Below are 23,002 nucleotides of genomic sequence, written 5' to 3' on the forward strand. Positions count from 1 at the left end.
ACACCAACCCTCATGAGCTGACAGGGTGATTTGGGGGATCTTGGTTGTGGAATTACCATTTTTAATCAGTATAACTCGGGAGGTTGCCATATTTGGCAATGCAGATGGTGGCATTGGTAATCAGTCATCGTCTGCAGTGGATTGGGTTATTAATTGCATGGGTTCCTATTTATTGATTAATTATTAAAGTTTCATTATTATAATAGCACTTTATTATAATAATGTTATAAAATGATGTGTTGGTGAAGCTTCTTAAGTGAAGTTGCATTTGGGAAACTTTGTGCCAATGAGGGTTATATATATGAGCCCATCTGATGAGAAAAGCATCCAATTCTCTATTGCTTTTTATTTGTCTCTTGGGAGGGTTTTTTAAGTTTGTGAATTTCAATCCATTGCTGTAGTATAATGGATTTGGACTGAGTTTCTTAATGCCTTCTCCTACTATTGCTACTGTGGCTGAGCAGTGAGAAGTGAAGTGTTTGCTGAGGTGAAGTAGTTGAGTTCTGGACATTATTTCGACCTCTTCCTGTACTGTGTTCACTGTGTCTTGGAAGTATGTGCTGAAGATTGGTGGTTTTTAAATCTGCAAATCAAGTGCCATTTATCTCTGTTATCTTGGCATCAATACTGCTGCTATATTCTATATTGCTGGGTGTCTATCATTATTGCTACTGAGCATTGATTTTCTACAGCCAACAGCATATAGCTGGGTGATTTTATTTCTGGTATTTAGCACTGTTTTTAATTGCCAATATTGGTGTTACATTGCTGGTGCACCTATATATATTTGGGGGCCTGCAATTATACATTAAGAGACAGCGATATCTTTATCAGATCTACATTCAACTCCAGATCCTTGCATCCATTTCCGAGGTGCAAGTATTTCAATTGTAGAGTTGGCATTTAATGTTGTGCTGGTGCAAATTGCCATCTGCAGCCATCTCCAGGTTCATTTATTTGATTAAGTGTGTGCATCGTTGTTATTTTGGCATTGTGAACATTGCAAATCTTGCAAAGTAAATAAAGTTGGTTGTTGGTGTAATAACTGAACTGCTCTAATAAGTCAATTAAATTGCACGCCAAGTGTTTGTGAAAAAGCCTATCGGCTGTAGATGCACATTATACATAAAGAAATCATGAGTATGCATTTGAAACGATAAAAGGGCTTGCACTGTAACTTAGTTCTTTGCCTAGACATCTTGGTAAACTTTTGCAAGCATTCTAACATCATTCAAAACCATTCCAAACAACCAAACACAATCTGAAAATAAAATACAGCAAGATAGAGCTTGCATGCAAAGTGTTTGACGAAATGTTAAACATCTAAAAGTGAAGCAGTTGATGGTTTGTTCGAGTTAGAATTAGTTGGGTTCTTTACAGCGTAGCTTCCCAGCAGGCAGTCAAGGAAAATTATCTGAACCTTTTGAGAATTTAATCATTTCGTCCACCTAACAAAGTATGTCGTTTAGCAATGTCCATGTGATTTGAAAATAGTGAAAGCTTCTAAGAAACATGATAAGCTAAATGCAGTCAAACACAGAAGCTTTAGAAATCACAATACCATAGGCCACTTGGTTCTGGGCACTTACTATTGATGAAGGCAGGTATTCAACTCCTTTGCTTGTTGTCGACATCTCCAAGCTACAGAGAGTGTTCTTCCTCGAGCACATTCAGTAAATATTGCAGCATAGTGATCACACTCTTTAAGAGCTCTATCCTTCATTTTGCTGCGAAGAGCTGGCAAGCTTCCTGAGTTAGACTCTGAAACTGACCATAAACATCCCACATTCAAAAGTTCCAAAGCCCTCTTTCTTCGATTGACATTTTTTGCTTTTTCATCTTATATGTTAACAAATCAAACTTCCATCCAAAACTTATAACAAAGAAAACTACTAACAAATTTTAGAAGAATATACCAGAAATGAAAGATCTTAAAATGAATGAGAATTAAGATATCTCACATGAATTCTAGCTTAGATCTCTAGTGCTTGTCTAATTCTACTGATGCATCAAGTACTTGCCTGATTGACCACAATATTTTTAACAATTATTCATGAACTAAAATCTAAAATTCTCATTCCATGTAACCCTACATTCTCAATTCAGCATTCCTAACCTATGGATTGTAAGAACACAAGAGGCTATCATATGCCCTTGATTTATGTTTGATCCATATTTGGCATTGATAAGAAAATGTTGACTTAAAATTAAGAATATTAAGGAATAAAAAATTTCCAGGCATCTAAAAAAGAAAGGGTCATAGAAAGTGAACAATCAAACCTTTGTTTATACAAAATTTAAAATAATGGGACACTCAAAAAAGGGCTTTAAATTTTCCCCTTACAAGCAGCCTAAGAGTTGAGCATGATGCATTTAGTAAATAATATCAAATTTTATAATAGTGACTTTACTCTGTCAACTTCTTTTTTGGATAGATTTTAATAATATTTTTAATAGAAGAACAGTATAACACAGGGACTCACACCCCTCCCAAACCTCGAAGTACCCATCCCCGAGACGTCCCTGCACCGGGTGCTTGAGTACCCACGTACCCCCACCTCCGACATTCCACAACCATGCCGCCGCTGGGATGGGTACTTGAATTTCTATTTGGATTTTGATTTTTGAATGTTACTATTGGGTATGTAATATCTTGTGCTCACAAATTTCTGGATTTGATTGTGTATAATTTTTTTTTTTTTACATCAACGTTTCGGATCATACTACATGATCCATCATCAAGATGCTAGAGAGAAAAGAGAACATGAAAAAATTAGAATGCAGATCTAACCAACTGAAGAAATAGAAGGGAGGGGGGAAGGGGAGGAGAGAGAGTTGATGAGACATCCCACCAAACCCACAAGAAGAATAATGAAATAAAAATAAAAAAACCAAGAGGGGAATAGAAGGGGGAAAAGGAAAGACACCTAACAAAGGAAGCCACCAAGCTAAAAAAATCTTTAGAAGAGAAAGCCAAAGGAAAAAGGAAATCGATGAGAGAACACAAACACAAAGACGAAATAAAAGAGCATCAAATTGAATAAAACCAAAAGAGCAAAAACAAAGAAGCTAAAGAAATGTAAAAATAAAAGGAAAAGTCAAATATACCAAAGGGGACTAAGCAATAAAAGAAGAAAGAAATATATAAAATACACCAAGAAGGAAAATGAATAAAAGAAAGAAATGTGAACCCACACACTCATATATATATATATATAATGTACAAATCTAAAAATATCTAAAAAAGTGTAAATATTGAAAAAAAGGTTATATATATATATAGACACAACACTATTATATATATATATATATATATAGACACAACACTATATATATATATATATATATAATATTGTTATATATATTTATATATATATGTAATAATATTGAAATATATATACACACACACACACACACACACACACACACACACATATGTGTGTGTATATATATGGATGTCTAAATATATGTAAGTGCATATATATACACAAATATATAAAAAATATATATCAAAATAAAAATGTATATATATATATATAAAAGCCTATAAACCTATACAAATAACCACGAAGATGTAAAAACAAAAATATAAATAAAAGAATGTAAGAGAGATTAAAAAATAAAAGTGTGAATGAATAAAGGAGCTAGGGGGGCAACAAAAATAAGTGAAACCACAAATAGAAGAGCAAGGGAAAAATAACAAGGAGACAAACCAAGAGACCACTGAGTGTGGCCAAAGCAAAGGAAAAAACAACGCCAACACACCTAAACAATGAAAACTAGAAGACGACCACAAGGATATAAGAGGGAAATATAAAAGGAAAGCACACGAATATGCATGAGCAAATAAAAGAAAAGAAAAATAAAACAATGAATGAAAAATAATAAAATAAACTGGAAGACGACGAGCTCACCAGGCCGAAGGGCCAAGACAAGGGAAAAGGGGTGGGGGAGGGGAGAGGCGAGCAGGGAGAAGAGGGTGCCAGAGGAGATGGAAGGGACAAAGGGAAGCCAAAAGAAGGGGGACACGAGACCTGACAAAGAGTCAAGAGCGAGGCAGTTTGCAAAGGGAGGATAACAAAGGATGCCAAGAGCTGCTTAAGTTCCATCCTTCATCACGATTGAGGTTAGAAGGGTTATCATTGATGACAATGGCTTCCTTGAGCTTTCTTTTAGCGAAGTTGTCTTCCCTGAACACAATTTGCGTCTTCTCTAAGAAAATATGATGCTTAGTAGAGGAAGAATGATCAGCTAATGCAGATTTGAGGACCCGCTCATGCTTGATGTCAGCGGCATGTTCCTTCATTCTAGTGTTCAATGAACGACCCGTTTCACCTATGTAAGGGGTACCACAAGAGCACATGACCTTATAGACTCTAGAATTTGCGAAGGCATCCCTGGGGTCTTTAATGGGGGGAACACGATCTCTCAACATGCATGAGGGCTTGAAGGCAAGTCGAATGCCTTTTTTCCCCAAAATCTTGGAGATCTTGTTGGATATCCCCTCGACGTAAGGAATCGAAAAGAAAGGGGGCGACTGGGTGATAGAGGGAGGAGGACGAGAGGCCGAAAGAAAGAGGGAATTGGCCAAGTGAAAAGTTGTGGATATTTGCTTGTTAGAGTAGCCATTCCACTTGAAGACTTGACGAAGGTGCGAGAGCTCTTGGTCCAGGTTGTCACTGTCACAAATCCTAAAAGCTCTTAAGGCTAGGCTTTTTAGGATCCCAACCTTTTGACATGGGTGGTGGTGAGAGGCGGCATGGAGATAAAGGTCAGCGTGGGTGGATTTACGAAAAACTCGACGGCCAAGAGTGCCATCGGGTTTTTTAAGGATTAAGACATCAAGGAAACGCAAGCAGTTATCTGCTTCTAACTCCTTGGTGAAAGAGATGCTAGGAACTAAATTGTTGATGTGGGCATGAAACTCAACCAGCTTGTCTAGGCCATGCGACCAACAGACATTGGTGTCGTCTACGTAGCGTTTCCACCACTTGGGTTTCAAAGGGAAAGAGTGTAATGCCATTGCCTCAAACTCTTCCATGTATAAGTTAGCGATGATCGGTCTCACTTTGATATCTTAGTTAGTTTTGATGTTGTCTTGCTTTTCACTAAGGTTCCCATACCTGATTCCATAGATATTGTCAAGAAGAAAGTTTCGACCGAGGTTGCCTCTCTTGTGGAGTTATGCTTGAGATCCACTTTTTTCTCCTTCAATGGTGTCATCTATGAGCAGGTTGATGGGGTTGCCATGGGTTCCCCTCTTTCACCGATCATCGCTAACTTATACATGGAAGAGTTTGAGGCAATGGCATTACACTCTTTCCCTTTGAAACCCAAGTGGTGGAAACGCTATGTAGACGACACCAATGTTTGTTGGTCGCATGGCCTAGACAAGCTGGTTGAGTTTCATGCCCACATCAACAATTTAGTTCCTAGCATCTCTTTCACCAAGGAGTTAGAAGCAGATAACTGCTTGCCTTTCCTTGATGTCTTAATCCTTAAAAAACCCGATGGCACTCTTGGCCGTCGAGTTTTTCGTAAATCCACCCACACTGACCTTTATCTCCATGCCACCTCTCACCACCACCCATGTCAAAAGGTTGGGATCCTAAAAAGCCTAGCCTTAAGAGCTTTTAGGATTTGTGACAGTGACAACTTGGACCAAGAGCTCTCGCACCTTCGTCAAGTCTTCAAATGGAATGGCTACTCTGACAAGCAAATATCCACAGCTTTTCGATTGGCCAATTCCCTCTTTCTTTCGGCCTCTCGTCCTCCTCCCTCTATCACCCAGTCGCCCCTTTTCTTTTCGATTCCTTACGTCGAGGGGATATCCAACAAGATCTCCAAGATTTTGGGGAAAAAAGGCATTCGACTTGCCTTCAAGCCCTCATCCATGCTGAGAGATCGTGTTCCCCCCATTAAAGACCCCAGGGATGCCTTCGCAGATTCTGGAGTCTATAAGGTCATGTGCTCTTGTGGTACCCCTTACATAGGTGAAACGGGTCGTTCGTTCAACACTAGAATGAAGGAACATGCCACTGACATCAAGCATGAGCGGGTCCTCAAATCTGCATTAGCTGATCATTCTTCCTCTACTAAGCATCATATTTGCTTAGAGAAGATGCAAATTGTGTTCAGGGAAGACAACTTCGCTAAAAGAAAGCTCAAGGAAGCCATTGTCATCAATGATAACCCTTCTAACCTCAATCGTGATGAAGGATGGAACTTAAGCAGCTCTTGGCATCCTTTGTTATCCTCCCTTCGCAAACCGCCTCGCTCTTGACTCTTTGTCTGGTCTCGTCTCCCCCTTCTTCTAGCTTCCCTTTGTCCCTTCCATCTCCTCTAGCACCCTCTTCTCCCTGCTCGCCTCTCCCCTCCCCCACCCCTTCTCCCTTGTCTTGGCCCTTCGGCCTGGTGAGCTCGTCATCTTCCAGTTTATTTTATTATTTTTCATTTATTGTTTTATTTTTCTTTTCTTTTATTTGCTCTTATTCATATTCGTGTGCTTTCCTTTTATATTTCCCTCTTATATCCTTGTGGTCGTCTTCTAGTTTTCATTGTTTAGGTGTGTTGGCATTGTTTTTTCCTTTGCTTTGGGCACACTCAATGGTCTCTTGGTTTGTCCCCTTGTTATTTTTCCCTTGCTCTTCTATTTGTGGTTTCGCTTATTTCTGTTGCCCCCCTAGCTCCTTTATTCATTCACACTTTTATTTTTTAATCTCTCTTACATTCTTTTATTTATATTTTTGTTTTTACATCTTTGTGGTTATTTGTATAGGTTTATAGGCTTATATATATATATATATATTTTTTTTTTATTTTTTTTATTTTGTTATATATTTTTTATATATTTGTGTGTGTATATATGCACTTACATATATTTAGACGTCCATATATATACACACACACATGTGTGTGTGTGTATGTGTGTATATATATATATTTCAATATTATTACATATATATATATATAAAAATATATAACAATATATATATATATATATGTTTTTATATATATATATATATGTTTATATATATATATATATATAAAACCTTTTTTTCAATATTTACACTTCTTTAGATATTTTTAGATTTGTACATTCTATTATATATATATATATATATATATATGAGTGTGTGGGTTCACATTTCTTTCTTTTATTCATTTTCCTTCTTGGTGTATTTTATATATTTCTTTCTTCTTTTATTGCTTAGTTCCCTTTGGTATATTTGACTTTTCCTTTTATTTTTACATTTCTTTAGCTTCTTTGTTTTTGCTCTTTTGGTTTTATTCAATTTGATGCTCTTTTATTTCGTCTTTGTGTTTGTGTTCTCTCATCGATTTCCTTTTTCCTTTGGCTTTCTCTTCTAAAGATTTTTTTAGCTTGGTGGCTTCCTTTGTTAGGTGTCTTTCTTTTTCCCCCTTCTATTCCCCTCTTGGTTTTTTTATTTTTATTTCATTATTCTTCTTGTGGGTTTGGTGGGATGTCTCATCAACTCTCTCTCCTCCCCTTCCCCCCTCCCTTCTATTTCTTCAGTTGGTTAGATCTGCATTCTAATTTTTTCATGTTCTCTTTTCTCTCTAGCATTCTGATGATGGATCATGTAGTATGATCCGAAACGTTGATGTAAAAAAAAAAATTATACACAATCAAATCCAGAAATTTGTGAACACATTAGCATGGATTGTGGAAATCTAATAGATCTCATGTAATATCTTACTATGTTGAATGTTCAATAGTTCTAGCCCATGTTGCAATTTTGCTATGTTCAATTATTTTAATTTGCTATGTTCTACTGAAACATCATTTCATAACTAGCATTTCATGTTCTATGTGTATACTATACAACACCCCTCCCTGCCCCATCCTCCCCTTGCCAAGATCCCCCTACCGTCCCCTAGCCGTCCTGAAAATGAGGCCCATCTTCTCTATATCCCAGAAACTCGTCCTACATCCCGACATACCACCGTGCTGGGGTAACACTGTAGAAGAATGACTTTCTTATTCAATTTGTTGTGCTTTCCCTTGTGCTAGGGTTCCTCTCTGGCTTCAAAATGGCAGTTTAAAACTGAAATTGAATAAAATAGCTTTTTTGAAAAAAAGCATACAGGATGTTTAATGATTATATATCACACCTCTTCCCATGCTTACATGATTATCCATCCATTAGGGAACACAACAAACCGGATTTAAAAACATTATGCAAAGCTCCAGCAAAACCGTTGGGGAAATCAGCTCTTGCAAAACACTCTAATTCTACATCGTGTCACATTACCATAAAGGATGCATAAATTGTAAGAATCTCAATGGTCAATTTAGGTAAAGGTTTGGATGCACACCTCCAACAAAACCAAAGAGCAAATCAGCTCTTCCAAAACACTCATACCTTCACATTTGCATAAAGAACACATAAATCATACAACAGTATAATTTAGGTAAAGGTTCGCACTTGAGCCGCCCTTGGCACCCAATTACCCCATAAGCTTGAGCTTTGATGGTAATCATGGCTAGTTTGCTCTGTTGCAAGATATAGAAAGTACATGTCCCTTTTGCAGTTTTTGGGCATGAAACCCATGCACAACAAGAAATGTCCATTGCGAAAGTTTTGAGCTATGTATTGGCTCCATTAAAACATTTCAGCAGGCATAACCATGACATCACTGATTAGGGGCCAACTGCAAGCCATTATCTGAGGCCAGACTTCATTGCAGCCAGCAGATGTTTTAAAAAATACAACTCAAAAGATTAAAAATGTGAAAATAATAATAAACTAAAAGGGTTGATGAAAGGAGATCTCTATTCTATGATTCATAGAGGAAAAGAAAATTAACAGAAACTACATCAATCCTCTGAACCCTGCCATCTGTTTAATAATTCATAACAGCCAGAAGCCTATGTGTTCGCATACAAACAGCTCCAGTTTGCTACAAACAATTATGGCCATGTTAATGTTATTCATAACAAAAAGATGGAATTTCAGTAGAGAAGCAAACCATATTGATCCTCCACATCTTGCCATGTGTTTCACTACTCATAGTCATAACAAACAAAAGTCTAGATGTTCACATACAAATAGCTCCAGTTTGCTGCAAACAATTTTAGCCATGCTAATGTTGTTGGCAATGAGAGGTTTAGGTTGAAGAAGAGAAGCATTCGACCCGCCATACAACCAGATTGAAATGCTTGTTAGAAATAGGGATTACTTGGGGGGGGGGGGGGGCGCGTTGAATCAGTAATCTACAAACTTTAGCCGCCAGCTGGATATTATTTCTTACTTTAAACCATATATAACAAAGTAATAAAGTAATGTTGAATAGTAACAGTAACCATGCGCAAAGATAACTCATAACACCATATTTTGTCAACTAGGGAAACCTTGGCCAAGGGAAAACCCCAGTGGGGATGATACCCACTAGATAATATACTGATATATAAGCTCCTTGTTAGAGGATGGACCCTGTTAGGAGTCAATGAGCAAATTCAGTCTAAGGAATCCCTGTTAGGAGACTTTGAATCCCTATAAGGAGATTCCAGTCCTGTTAAGAGTTGTAGTATAGTAGATGAAAGATGAGCCCACTGCTCAAACATGCGCTTCCAATTACAAGAACTCACTACCCAAACAAGTAATCAGACTTCTAGAATATAGGTACTGTAGATTCTTCCTCGATTGATCTCTGATCTTCAACTCGATCTTGGATCACAAAATAGCTTTCACAAAACTTCGCATATATTGCTCTTACAAAAGTTTGCATACAATTCCTCAACATCACAATTAGCACATATGATCACCACTTCTCATTGCAAGATGTCCTTTGCATAAATACCATGCCTTTACATAAATTGTTGCTAGGTCGGCTAAGACCATAATACATTTTTCCAACTTTAGAGTCTAGGATGTCGGCCCTAATTGGACAAGTAATTTTTTTGTAAACAAAATAATCCTTTCCTTCAATTCTACTGTCATGTTTCGCTAAAACACGAATATCTCTTTTTTCGTACAGTCTGTACCGACCGTATCAACTTCCGAGGTTATACACGTCATCACCAACATGTATACTATCTCCATCTAACTTCACTAGTCATAATATGACATCAGCAATAAGTTATAAACAAAACAATACACTATTGTATACCAAATTTCATACTTAGACAATTTTCTGATTACCAAACGCTAAGTATCTTTCTTTCCAAATTTTCTTGTAAGCATGTACATCATGTGTTGCCATAAATGACAACAATTACATATCTCCATTAGCTAATTGTCAACAATGCCAACCAAGAACATGAATGAGTTCAAATTGCACTTTGCACTGAATGGTGACTTCAATAGAAGAATATGGTGTCTGTGAAGAGTGTACAAGTTGATGTGGTGGAGGACATGTATGTGAAGAACCAATTCGGGGTTTATGTGTTGAACCCTAAAAGATGTTCTTCAAGCTATTAAGAACATCTTTTCTTTTCACATGGGGTGTTTGATGCAGGAGCATCCTAGGGAAATCAACAATATGCAGGGGCTTCGTGCTCAAGTTTGTGGAAGTACGATAAGCGCAATTGGGGATCTGTTCAAGGCATATAGGGGAACCTTTCTTGAAGTGTGTGTGATGTTTGGAGTGATGGTCTTGGAGTAAGAGCCATTTTAGTGGTTGTTCGTAATGTGTTCCTATTTATTGGCAAATCTTTGGAGATTGTATTTGTGAGCTTCGATCTGAGGGAGTTGGTATGTGGGCTCTTGGATTTGGATACTTAGTCGGCACGTAGACCTATGTCTAAGCGCGCATATTCTTATGTGGCCTTATGAGTTAGTTATGCATTATAAACTTGGGGCTTGTCCTAAGTATTTAGTTTTATGTCATGTATTTAATATCTGTTGCAAGTTGACTTGTGGCTTGAAGGATATATTTAATGTGGGTGTATTTAATAAATGTAACTGCAATGGGCTGACGTGTAGCCATGCAAGTATTTAAGGAGGACTTGGGTAGTGTTGTAGGCATAATTTTGGGAAAATTCAAGTGGAAGAAGACGAGTAGCTAAGATAGTAAATAGCTAGTAGCTGCAACTTGGGAAACAAGAGGATTGCTTGGTGGCTTGCAAGCACAAGTTTAGATTCTTCTTGGGGTTCCTACCAAACTGTGGATCTGGGCTAGCTAGGGTTTGGATCTTATGAGATCTTGTTGAACTTTTATTGTAATTGTTGATGTATTTGACCGTAACCTAGAAGACCTTACCGCAAGACATGTTGGATGAAAATCTTATTATGAGAATTGGCATTGTGTGGATCTAAATCTCTGTTTTTATATTCTGTTGTGTGGTTGTTTGCTCGAGGCTAGGACATCTCCTTCGGGGACTCTCCTACCTTGCACTGTGTCACTCTATATCTTCTTTATCTGATTGGATTATCTGATTTACTACATGGAGTTGTCTATTGTTAGATCATCTATCTCTTCATGCAAGAGATGTGAGCATTAAGGGGTAGCTATCATAATTTGAATCATCAATTAAATTGATGGTTGCATGTTGTAATTTAAGAATCAGTGATAGGTTAATTTGTAATAAAGTTTGCATGCATGCAAGCAGTCAGCAGCTAAAGTTGAAGTTTAATCAATTTACTTCATTTGTTTTCATGCATAGCTCTGTAAACAGCACAACTTGTTAAATCTGTAACTTGATTAAGCATATCCATCTGATAACAGATCAATCAGATCTGATATAGCATGATAAGTAGAGGACCAAGTCTAAGTTGCATTATTCCTTCTTCAAGATCGATGTCTATCCTAAGGAGATTGTATTAGTATTAACTAACAACATTGTTTCTGTTTTTAATTAATATGTAATTACCCTTAGAAAGTTGCCGATTTTCTAGAGGATTAGGCAAATGACTTTTGGAAGAGACCTATCCTTTCTAAGGACATGTTTCTTGACTCCTATACTTATAGAGGGTAAGGATGAAGTCTAAGGACACACAAGATCAAATACAAGTCTGCTCCTTAGTCATTACTGCCCTCATTCAAATTGCAGAAATAGAAGACAGAAATCTGAGTTATATCTCTAATTCAATTAAAGGCTATAATCTGAAGTTATTCTCAGCTAATCCTAAGGAGATAAAGAAGGTAGATTCCAGTCTATATTCAGTCCAAGGACATTTGCAGAAGCTTTACATGGTATCATAGCTCTAGTAGTCAAACCTAGGCTCTGCAAAATTCAGTAATCGGAATTCATATATCTCTAGCAATTATCTCCAATCTTCAATGGCATACACAATCAGACCCGAGGATAGGTTTGATGGGAAAGAACACTTTGATGTCTAAAAATTCATAATCATGACGATTCTTGAAGAGAATGATGTAAAAAAAATTGTTTATAAAGCTTCCAAACAACCGCCAGTTGAACCTCATTAATCCATCTGGAGCAAAGGAAAGAGGAAAGCAATTCAAATCATATTAGATAGAGTAAAGAATGACATTGCACCTATGCTAACTAAACATCAAACTGCATTTGATATGATGAATGCATTACGAAATGCATATGAGGTCAACAATGCAACTAGGGGTCTAGCACTAAAAAGGCAACTAAATCACATTCAGATAAAGAAAGGAGAATTAATGAATTCTTAATTCCTAAGGGTTGCCGGCATTAGAGATGAACTGTCAATTATAGGAACCATTATCAATGACACAGAATTAAATCTAATGGCTATAGATGGATTACCAGATTCATGGGAGACTTTTGCACAAGGAATAAGTGCCACAGATAATCTTCCTAACTTCAACAGACTTAAGAACAATTGTCTTCAAAAAGAATCCAAAAAATTAAAGAAAGGAGGGAATTTGAAAACAGAAGATGAAGAACTTCATGTTCTCAATAAAAACTCCTATAAGGGCAAGAAGAAACATTTCAAGAAGAAAAAGGGAAATCAAAAGAATGGAAAACCCAAGAAAGATTTACCCAAAATAAAGTGTTTCAAATATAAAAAGTTTGGACACTACAAATCTAATGGTCCTAAGAATTCTAAACAACAAACAAACTGTACAAATGTTACTAGAGAAGAAGATACCTATGATCCTGAGAATCGAGTATTGTACTCATCAATATCAAATGAAATTTCAAGTAAAGCATGGGTAATTGATAGTGGATCTTCTAGACACATAACGAGATACAAATAAGCACTAGACTACTTATCAGAAAAGGTTAGTGGCGAAGTCACCGTTGGTGATAATTCACCACATTCTCTCGAAAGAATTGGAAATTGCATCTTGAAGCTAAAATCTAGAAATTCTCTTCTTCTCAAAGGTGTACTCTACATACCAGGAATTAAAAGAAATCTAACCTCAATTACAGCACTAGAGGATGATGGGCATAATATTGCATTCGTGGACGGCAAAGTAATAACTTGGGCAAAGAACTCCTCAATCAAGAAAGCGAAGTTGATTGGTCAGAGAAAAGGATTCATACAGAATCTAGTCAACCTATTCAAGCCTTTATTCATGAAGTTGCAAACATAAATGAAATATGGCACAAAAGATTAGGGCATCTAAATTTCAAAACCTTATCAACTATGGAGAAGTTGGTTACTGAGTTACCTAAACTAAATAAAGACCACTCAAGCATATGCAAAGGGTGCACTCTAGGTAAGAACACCAGAAGTCCATTTCATGATAGCACTAAAAAAACAAATAGTGTATTAGAATTAATTCATTCAAATTTATGTGGACCTATGTCTGTTCCTTCTCTTGGAGGATTCTGGTATTATATTTTGTTCATAGATGACTTTTCTAGGAAAACATAGATTTACTTCTTACAAAGCAAAGAATCAGAAGAAATCCTAAAGAGATTTAAAGAAATCAAAACATTAACTAGAAACTTTTCACGACATAAAATTAAAACCCTTAGAACTGATAACGGAGGGGAATATACCTCAGACTTGTTTAAAAGGTTTTGTAAAGAATCAGGGATTAAGAGGGAGTACACCGTTCCTTATAATCCAAAACAAAATGGGGTAACAGAAAGAAAGAATTAAACAATTATAGAAGTTGCTAGAGCTATGATTTTTTATCAAAATCTAGAGTATTATCTTTGGGCAGAAGCCTCTTGTACTGTTGTCTATATTCAAAACAAAAGCCCTCACTCTTACCTTAGAGATAAAACTCCTAAAGAAATATTTACTAAGGTCAAACCCAATATAAGTCATGTTAGGATTTTTGGGTGCCCCGTATATATCCATGTTCCAAAAGAAAAGAGAACCAAGTGGGAACCCTCTGGGAGGAAAGGTATTTTCGTAGGGTATAGCAAAACATCTAAGACATATAGGATTTTCATACCTAGACAAAAAAATATTGAACTTAGTAGAGATGTGATTTTTGAAGAAGATCTTGCATTCAAAAGAGCCCTAAGTTTTGAAGAACCTTCTCCTCTATTTAGTTCTAAAAGAAATAGTGAATCTGGGTCCAGAACTTAGAAGAAATTGGAGATGAAATTGCAACCCTAAATCTTGAAGAAACTCAAAATTCAAACAAAAGACCACTTTGGGCCATTAGAACAATAGAGGAAGCACAAGACTTTGTTGCACCTTTTGAAATAGTCAGAGAAAGTAAAAGACCTAAAAGGTTCTCTAGCTATACAACAAACATGAGTGATTTATCCAAAACAGAACCAACCAATCCTTTTGATGCTATTAAACATACAGCTTGGACAAAAGCTATGAAAGAAGAATATCAATTTATTATGAAGAATGATGTTTAGGAGATTGTTCCAAGACCTAAAGGAAAATCTGTTGTTTCTTCCGAGTGGATATTTAAAATAAAGCATGCTGCTAACGATAGCATTAAAAAGTATAAAGCTAGATTTGTAGCCAGAGGATTTTCTCAGAAAAAAGGGATTGACTATGAAGAAAACTTTGCTCCTATTGCCAGATATACCTTCGTAAGAGCAATCTTAGCAATTGCAGCATCAAAGGGATGGAAAGTACATCAGATAGAAGTAAAAACAGCATTCCTAAATGGAAAGATTACAGAAGAAGTATATCTGGAACAACCTGAAGGATTTGAAACTCATGAGCCTAATGCTTTTGTTTGCAGGCTCAAGAAAGCTCTCTATGGGCTTAAACAGGCTCCCAGGGCCTGGTATGAAAGAATTGATAAGTGTCTCACCGGCTCAGGATTCTCCAAGAATGAAGCCAATCCGAATTTATATTATAAAAGAGATAAAGATGATATGGTAATTCTAATACTGTATGTTGATGATTTATTAATAACAGGGGATGGTCATCTTATAGATCAATGCAAGAAAGATCTAACTAGAGAATTCAAGATGAAAGACTTGGGACTCCTTCATTACTTCCTAGAACTGGAAGTACGACAGAATTCTGATAGTATCATACTTAATCAAGGGAAGTATACATCAGACATTTTCAAGAGATTTGGAATGTGGAATTGCAAATCTATGTCTTCTCCAATGGAGACTAATCTACATAAACTTAAAGAAGCAGCTGCAGAATCACCTTCCATAGATTCTACTCTCTACGAACAGATGATTAGATCCCTTATGTACTTAGTAAATACAAGACCTGATATTTGCTATGTCGTTAATGCCTTACACCAGTTTATGTGTGAGCCAAAGGAGATTCACCTAGTTGCAGTTAAACACATTATGAGATACTTACAAGGCACTCTTAATTTTGGACTCAAATACGAGGAGGTTGGCTTGGATTTACATGGATTCACGAACTCAGATTGCCATATCCCCATTTTAAGATAAAATTTTAATAATTATTAGATAGTACAATGTTATTAAATAAAGAATAAAGTTATGTTAAAACTAATACTAAAATATAAAATAAGAAAATAATATTTATTCAACCTATATTATTAATAAAATAATATTTAGTATGATATTTTAAATAATTTAAAAATAATAAAATTTCAATGAGTAAAGAAATAAATAAAATTAAATACATGAGACAATATTGTAGAAAGTATGTTAATTTTCTAAATACAATTTAATAATAAATAAAATAAACACAAATAAGTAAGTAAATAAATAATATAACATATAATAATATAAATTAACTAAATCTAATAAAAAGTCAAGAGATGTTTAACAAATAGACATGACTCCTTAAAATTAAGAAATAAAAGAGAGGAGAGTTTATTTTAGAGAGGGGAAAGAAAAAAGGAAGAGAAGAAGAGGGGAGTTCAAAAAGGGAAAATAGAAGAGGAAAGTAATATGAAGAAAATAAGGAAGTAACTTTTTGAAAAGAAGTCAATGATATTGAAAGGACATGAACCATCAAAAGGGTCATAATTATGAATAGTTGTGACTCTTCAAAAATATTGTGATTTTAAAGTATTTGGACTTTTGCAAAGGATTTTAGTTATGAAGTGTTGTGACTTTTTGGAAGGATTATAACTATGAAGTGTTGTGACTTTTCAAAGGATCTGTATTATGAAAAGGTTCGACTCTTGAAAAAGAGGAAGGTAAGAAAGGTATGTTTATAAATTATATTTGTTTAATTATGTTTATGAATTTATTCATGAACCATACTTGTGCATAATATTGTGTTAGCTCATGGGGTTAACACGATGGATATTAATGAGACTCGAAGCATGGAGCATGTGAGATATTTGAGATCTCCATTGTCTACCATGGCCAATAATTAATGTTACTCGTAGCATGGAGCGTGCGAGATATTTAAGATCTCCATTGTCTGCCATGGCCGAGAATCAATGTTACTCGTAGCATGGAGCATGCGAGATATTTAAGATCTCCATTGTCTGCCATGGCCGAGTGTCGATATCATAGCATGGAGCATGTGAGATATTTAAGATCTCCATTGTATACCATGGCTGATAATCGACCTACCAGAATATTCTGAAATTGTCAACATATGCATATGTGAGTAGCCTTGGATAGAGGATGCCCGTCCAAGAAAAATCTTAAGGGGTGTGCTCCCGGGAAGACGGCAAGGTAGCTATGAGCTAGGAAGCCCAACCTGGAGAGGTCCTTAAGATTGGGTTAAATTAGAGGGTAGAGTAAAATAGTTAGTTTTATTATTATTGTGATTCTAACATTTATTTTGCAAGTATTACTTGTCCCTAACTAACCCTATTAGTGGGGACATTATAGGATTGGGGTGTAAGTGTTAAAGACAAGAAAAGTACTTCAGGATGTCGTTTCAGTTTAGGATCAGCAATGATATCTTGGATATGCAAAAAGTAGTCTTCAATGACTCAAAGCTCCACAGAAGCCGAACACATTGCAGCCGCAATGGCCTCTCGAGAAGCAGTCTGGCTAAGGAAGTTACTTGCAGGATTATTTGGGCAAGCCATGAATCCTACAATTATTCATTGTGATAATCAGAGTTTCATCAAGCTTTCAATGAATCTATTTTTTCATAACAGGTCCAAGCATACTGAAATTCTTTACCATTATGTAAAAGATATGGTAGACAAGAATTCTGTAAAATTAGAATACATTTGCACTGTAGATCAAACAATATACATACTCACCAAAACTCTATCTAGAGTGAAGATAGAACGCTTCAGGAGAAGACTTGGTATGGTTGAGTTGTAATCCATTTGTACTCTTTAAATTATTAATGAAATAATTTTATTTTGTCAGGCTATTGACTGTTATGGGATCCACCATTTGTATTCATTATTTAAGAGGTGACGATCTCTGAGATAATAAACACTTGTATAAAAGACATTATGAGAGATGACGATCTCTTAGATAATGTGCTAAACAATAGAGTTCTACTGTAAGATCAAGATGAGTTTAAGATCATATTGTGATGTTGACATTGCTATGTCAATGAGTAACAATTTGGATAAAGGAAGAATTTTATTATTCTCCAGGTTTATCCTGTATTCTGATAGGTCTTAAATTTAGGATCATGTTGTGATATAGAAATACCAGTATCTATGAGTCACAACTTGGATAAATGAAGAAATTATATTACTCTTCAAATTAGATCAAACAATATACATACTCACCAAAACTCTATCTAGAGTGAAGATAGAACGCTTCAGGAGAAGACTTGGTATGGTTGAGTTGTAATCCATTTGTACTCTTTAAATTATTAATGAAATAATTTTATTTTGTCAGGCTATTGACTGTTATGGGATCCACCATTTGTATTCATTATTTAAGAGGTGACGATCTCTGAGATAATAAACACTTGTATAAAAGACATTATGAGAGATGACGATCTCTTAGATAATGTGCTAAACAATAGAGTTCTACTGTAAGATCAAGATGAGTTTAAGATCATATTGTGATGTTGACATTGCTATGTCAATGAGTAACAATTTGGATAAAGGAAGAATTTTATTATTCTCCAGGTTTATCCTGTATTCTGATAGGTCTTAAATTTAGGATCATGTTGTGATATAGAAATACCAGTATCTATGAGTCACAACTTGGATAAATGAAGAAATTATATTACTCTTCAAATTTATCCTGTACATTGTATTATTTGCAATATTGTTATCACTAGTAGTAGTGATTTGTCATACTACAGGCTTAGTAATATGACATTGTATCATGTGTTCTATGATACCAAATGCTAAGGCGATTCAAATAGATATAGAGTGTCAATTCTTGCTTGTTCATCTTTATTGATGTTGCTAGATATGATATCTCTCAGTATGATTATCAAGTTAAGAGGGAGTGTTAAATCTGTAACTTGATTAAGCATACTGATCTAATAACAGATCGATCAGATCTGATATAGCATGATAAGTAGAGGACCAAGTCTAAGTTGCATTATTCCTTCTTCAAGATCGGCGTCTATCCTTAGGAGGTTGTATTAGTATTAACTAACAACATTGTTTGTATTTTAATTAATATGTAATTAACCTTAGAAAGTCGCCGATTTTCTAGAGGATTAGGCAAATGACTTTTGGAAGGGACATATCCTTAGAAAGGACATGTCCCTTGACTCCTATACTTATAGAGGGTAAGGATGAAGTCTAAGGACACACAAGATCAAATACAAGTCTGCTCCTTAGTCATTACTGCCCTCATTCAAATTGCAGAAATAGAAGACAGAATTCTGAGTTATATCTCTAATTCAATTAAAGGCTATAATCTTAAGTTATTCTCAGCAAACCCTAAGGAGATAAAGAAGGTAGATTCCAGCCTATATATTCAGTTCAAAAATATTTGCAGAAACTTTACATAACTTGATGTCTTTTTGCACTCAAATCCATGAAAGATAATTCTCACACCTACATATTGCTAGAGTTGATATTCATTGTGTATTCAATGTTCTTGTGATTTTATCATTTGCTCAATGACATTCATTATGCCTATATTGCTTATAAATGTCTATGTAGTTATCATGGTGTATGTGTTGTGGGTTAAATTGCTTTTACAATTTTGCAAGCTTTGTATTGCATGTTAACTCAAGATGTAGATAATGGCTATGTACCAAGTCCTACATTTGATTTAGTCATAGAGTTCATATTAATATGCATTAACTTATACGACTCCATAAGTGCACTTGTGTTCTGTTGTCTCTACATTTAATTAAACAACATAAACATATAGCAATATAGATTTTTTTCAATAAAAAACATAAATCCTTTGCCTTGCGTTGTGTGTCTCAGCCTTTACAATTGGCAGACCCGGAAAGAACATATTGAAAATTTATTTAGTATAAATGTGAAATCTCCAAAAAAAAATTGTATAAATTGCATGTACATATTGTTCATGGTAGATTTTCCTACATTCCCATCCCCTGGGCCTTTCCAATTTGTGCCCAATACGAAATGTACCTGAAATGGGGGCTATAGGTGGAGAAAATGAAAATCCTAACATCTCAAATGCCCACATGTCTATTAAAAGAAATTTGTTTGCTTTGGCTTCCATCATTATTTATATATTCGCCATTGTGAATTTGAAAGTTGCTCATTCTGACCTTGGCCTAAAGCCTTGCGGGCAGAGGCTAGAAAGGATGTGGAATAACTATATATTCAAATTGTATCCCTGGGTTAAGGAGGAAATCGGGAAGGTCAAAAATTCTTGAGAGTGCTTTCAAATTTGTCTTTTGTCTTACAAGTTTCTTCAGTTAGTTCATGAAGCAGTGCACTAAATTCAGATAATGTCAAGCAAAGAATAATTCACAAAATGTTGATAGGGATTAGGCAAGGTTCTTTTGAACTATAAAGTTGGAAAGCCATGTCAAGGACAATATTAAAGGGAAGTGAAAGGGCAGCAATTGCAGTGTCACTCAACAAACATTTTTCTTATCTGAAGAGTTGGATTACTCCAGAGGGTGATATCAAACTAGATGGGCTACAATTTTTTTTCTAATTGGAGATGTAATAACTAATTATTAATGAACCATGATATTTTAAAGACATCTGATATCTATGTTCTGAACTTTGTTATTTTCTCTCTTTACATTTCAAGTTTTATCCTCCTATTTCTTGAATTGTCGTCCACAAAGAGAGACCTCTTGCCTCTATTGTCCCAATACATGGCTCATTCTTCCTGCCATCCCTGTATAAAAAACACTGTGGAATATAGGTATTATAAGATAGGATCAAAACATACTCACCAGATAACATGGAATACAGATGTGGGGCTGTTTTCAAATTAGTGTTTTGAGATACTGGAATACAGCTGTAGATACACTGAAAATGTGGCTGATTATGGCTTCAAACTTCAAATGCTTTTCTTTCTTCAATCTCTTGTAAATGTGAAGAAAGAATTGATCCGGCAGGCAACCTATTGCAATGTATTTTCTTAAAGTAACCACAATGCCAACAGTAGTAGTCCCATCTTTGTTATTACAATGATGGAGTCAACTAACTTTTATGGGTAGTATTCTTAGAAGATAAATTTACCAAATTGCCAGATTGCAAGGTTATTTGTAGGCAAAGGTAAACCTCTCAAAAAGGAGCAAAATATTGTTGGGATCCAATCCGGTACAATTATGATTTTATTGGTTAGTCTGTAGGTAATCAAATTAAGTGCCATGATCCGATACGCTCATCAGACTAAAATCCCTTAAGAAAAACAAAGAACTGAAGTTGACCAATTAGGTATTTTAACACCAAAATGAGTGCTAGTTTCAAAGAGATGAGAAAATTGGACTTTATCGCTCACATGGCTGGGGCAAATCCTCCACCGAATAGGTATGATCCTTAGCTCACCAGAATTTCTTGGGGCGAAGAGACTAATGTATCCTATATTAAAGATCTGAAAGCTGATTAGCACAGGCTTGTGTTGAAGCCTTCTGTCTTGACTATAGTATTGAAAGTCGGATAGGGTAGATAATCTGCAAGCTAGAAACTCGACCAAACCTCATAATTATTTTAGAATATAAACGTTTTCATTTATTAATTTTCAGTTAATTTGTGTAACAGAGTCGGCTAATACTTGCCGAATCAAAAACTAAGGTCTTAATTTTCAAAAGCTCGACTTCATTAAAAAAAAAATTCATCTATTATGCGTAGCATATCTAACTGAATAATTTATATGTTATCTTCCCATCCATTTGTTCAAAATTATAGCCATTTTTGTGAAATGCCCTAACTGATTGCATTATTGACAAATAACCAACTGATTGCACTGCTGATAAATATTTGGAGCATTATTCGAATACCAGCTTTGAATTACCTTTGATATTAAACTAAAGTTAGATCAACGATATTACCAGATGTATTGCTGAGACACATTAACCTATATATGTTACTGCGGAATATTAATATGGTAATCTATTTTTTATCTCTGACTCTGTATAGATACTCACATCCCGTCAAACCTCCCTGCTACTTTCGCCAATATAGCATTTCTATGATAAAGGGCTCGCATTCTACATTTAGACATTCGATATGCAGCCATGGGCAAAGGAGTACGACGACTGACTAAACAATCTAGGTACAAAATTGGCATTTTTACCTTCTTCGACTTTCTTTTTAAGATGGTTCTCCTTCGCTTCTTTGAGCAAACCCATTTGATCCTTTACAGCAGTTTGGCACCCTCTGATCGTTGAAGAACTTATTTGGAATTAACCCAGAATTTCAACATGATTTTTGAAATGAAACCGATTATTTTTATTTTTACGACTTATTTTTAGATATTATGTTTCGTTTTCCCGAAGTATTTTTAAGTTGAAATTTTCATGAATATATAATATTGAAAGTGAAATGGGGTTATTCAATGAATGAAGGATTTAATGATGTCTATGAGATCAAATACTTTAAGGACCGCGGGTAGCTTTCTTATACTAATTTTCACCTTAAAATAGGTTGTTGGGTAGGTGGCGGAGATACCCTTTCGTTGAAATTTTAAAAAAACTTTATACTAACTCCAAAAAAAATTCTAAGTCGGACCTCTTGTTATGTAATTTGGCAATCAAACTAATGGTTTCATTGATCTTATCCTCTTCGAAGAAAGCTTTGCATGTTTATGTTGAGCACTCATTAATATATATAGCAATAAAAGTGACTAAATGCTTCAAATGTACAAATCAAATGTGTTTCCAAATATGAATGTATTTCTCAAAATTAAGTTCTAACAAGTATATACACTACAAGTTAAAGGATATTTAATTGATACCTATTAGAACTCATATTGCATCAATGGTGTTATACAAATGAACACAACATTGAAATGCACACCCACACATATGATAATATCCATATAGTTGTTTATAAATACATGAGAACCCATGTCATTAAGACACGAATCATTCCATCTTATCAAAAGACCCAACCAAACCTACCACCCAAGCAATGCTCTACAAAATTAAGTCAATTGTGAAACCAATCACAACACATTATGTCCTATCAAACATATTGAAACACACAACTAATGGACCTTTCCATCAACTTCCACATGCATTGTATAATAATCAAATGTAATACCGCCATTCAACCTATCATATCTAGGACACAATAGATAATCAACCAAACCAATCGAGTCATAAGGCTAATTTGAAATTGCATAAAATATATCTTCAAACACAATCCAAAAAGTTGAGATGTTAAGCAATTG

At 35.3% G+C, this 23,002-nt stretch overlaps 1 protein-coding gene across 1 annotated transcript in view; it reads right to left on the reverse strand.

Annotated features, from left to right (window-relative positions):
- The window catches only part of LOC149541282 (Cytochrome c oxidase biogenesis protein Cmc1-like protein), a 112,318-nt gene extending 90,420 nt beyond the window's left edge, over nucleotides 1-21,898 (reverse strand). The window contains exons 1-2 of the mRNA XM_089796561.1: nucleotides 21,756-21,898; nucleotides 1,590-1,727 (exon numbers count right to left, since the gene is read on the reverse strand). Coding sequence (XP_089652687.1) covers nucleotides 1,590-1,727; nucleotides 21,756-21,898 — 281 coding nt within the window. The remainder of the gene's footprint in view (nucleotides 1-1,589; nucleotides 1,728-21,755) is intronic.
- Between the last annotated feature and the right edge of the window lie 1,104 nt (nucleotides 21,899-23,002).

The sequence above is a fragment of the Cupressus sempervirens genome, chromosome 8, assembly GCF_028749045.1.
Source record: "Cupressus sempervirens isolate cs-2001-9-10 chromosome 8, ASM2874904v1, whole genome shotgun sequence".
Taxonomy (NCBI): domain Eukaryota; kingdom Viridiplantae; phylum Streptophyta; class Pinopsida; order Cupressales; family Cupressaceae; genus Cupressus; species Cupressus sempervirens.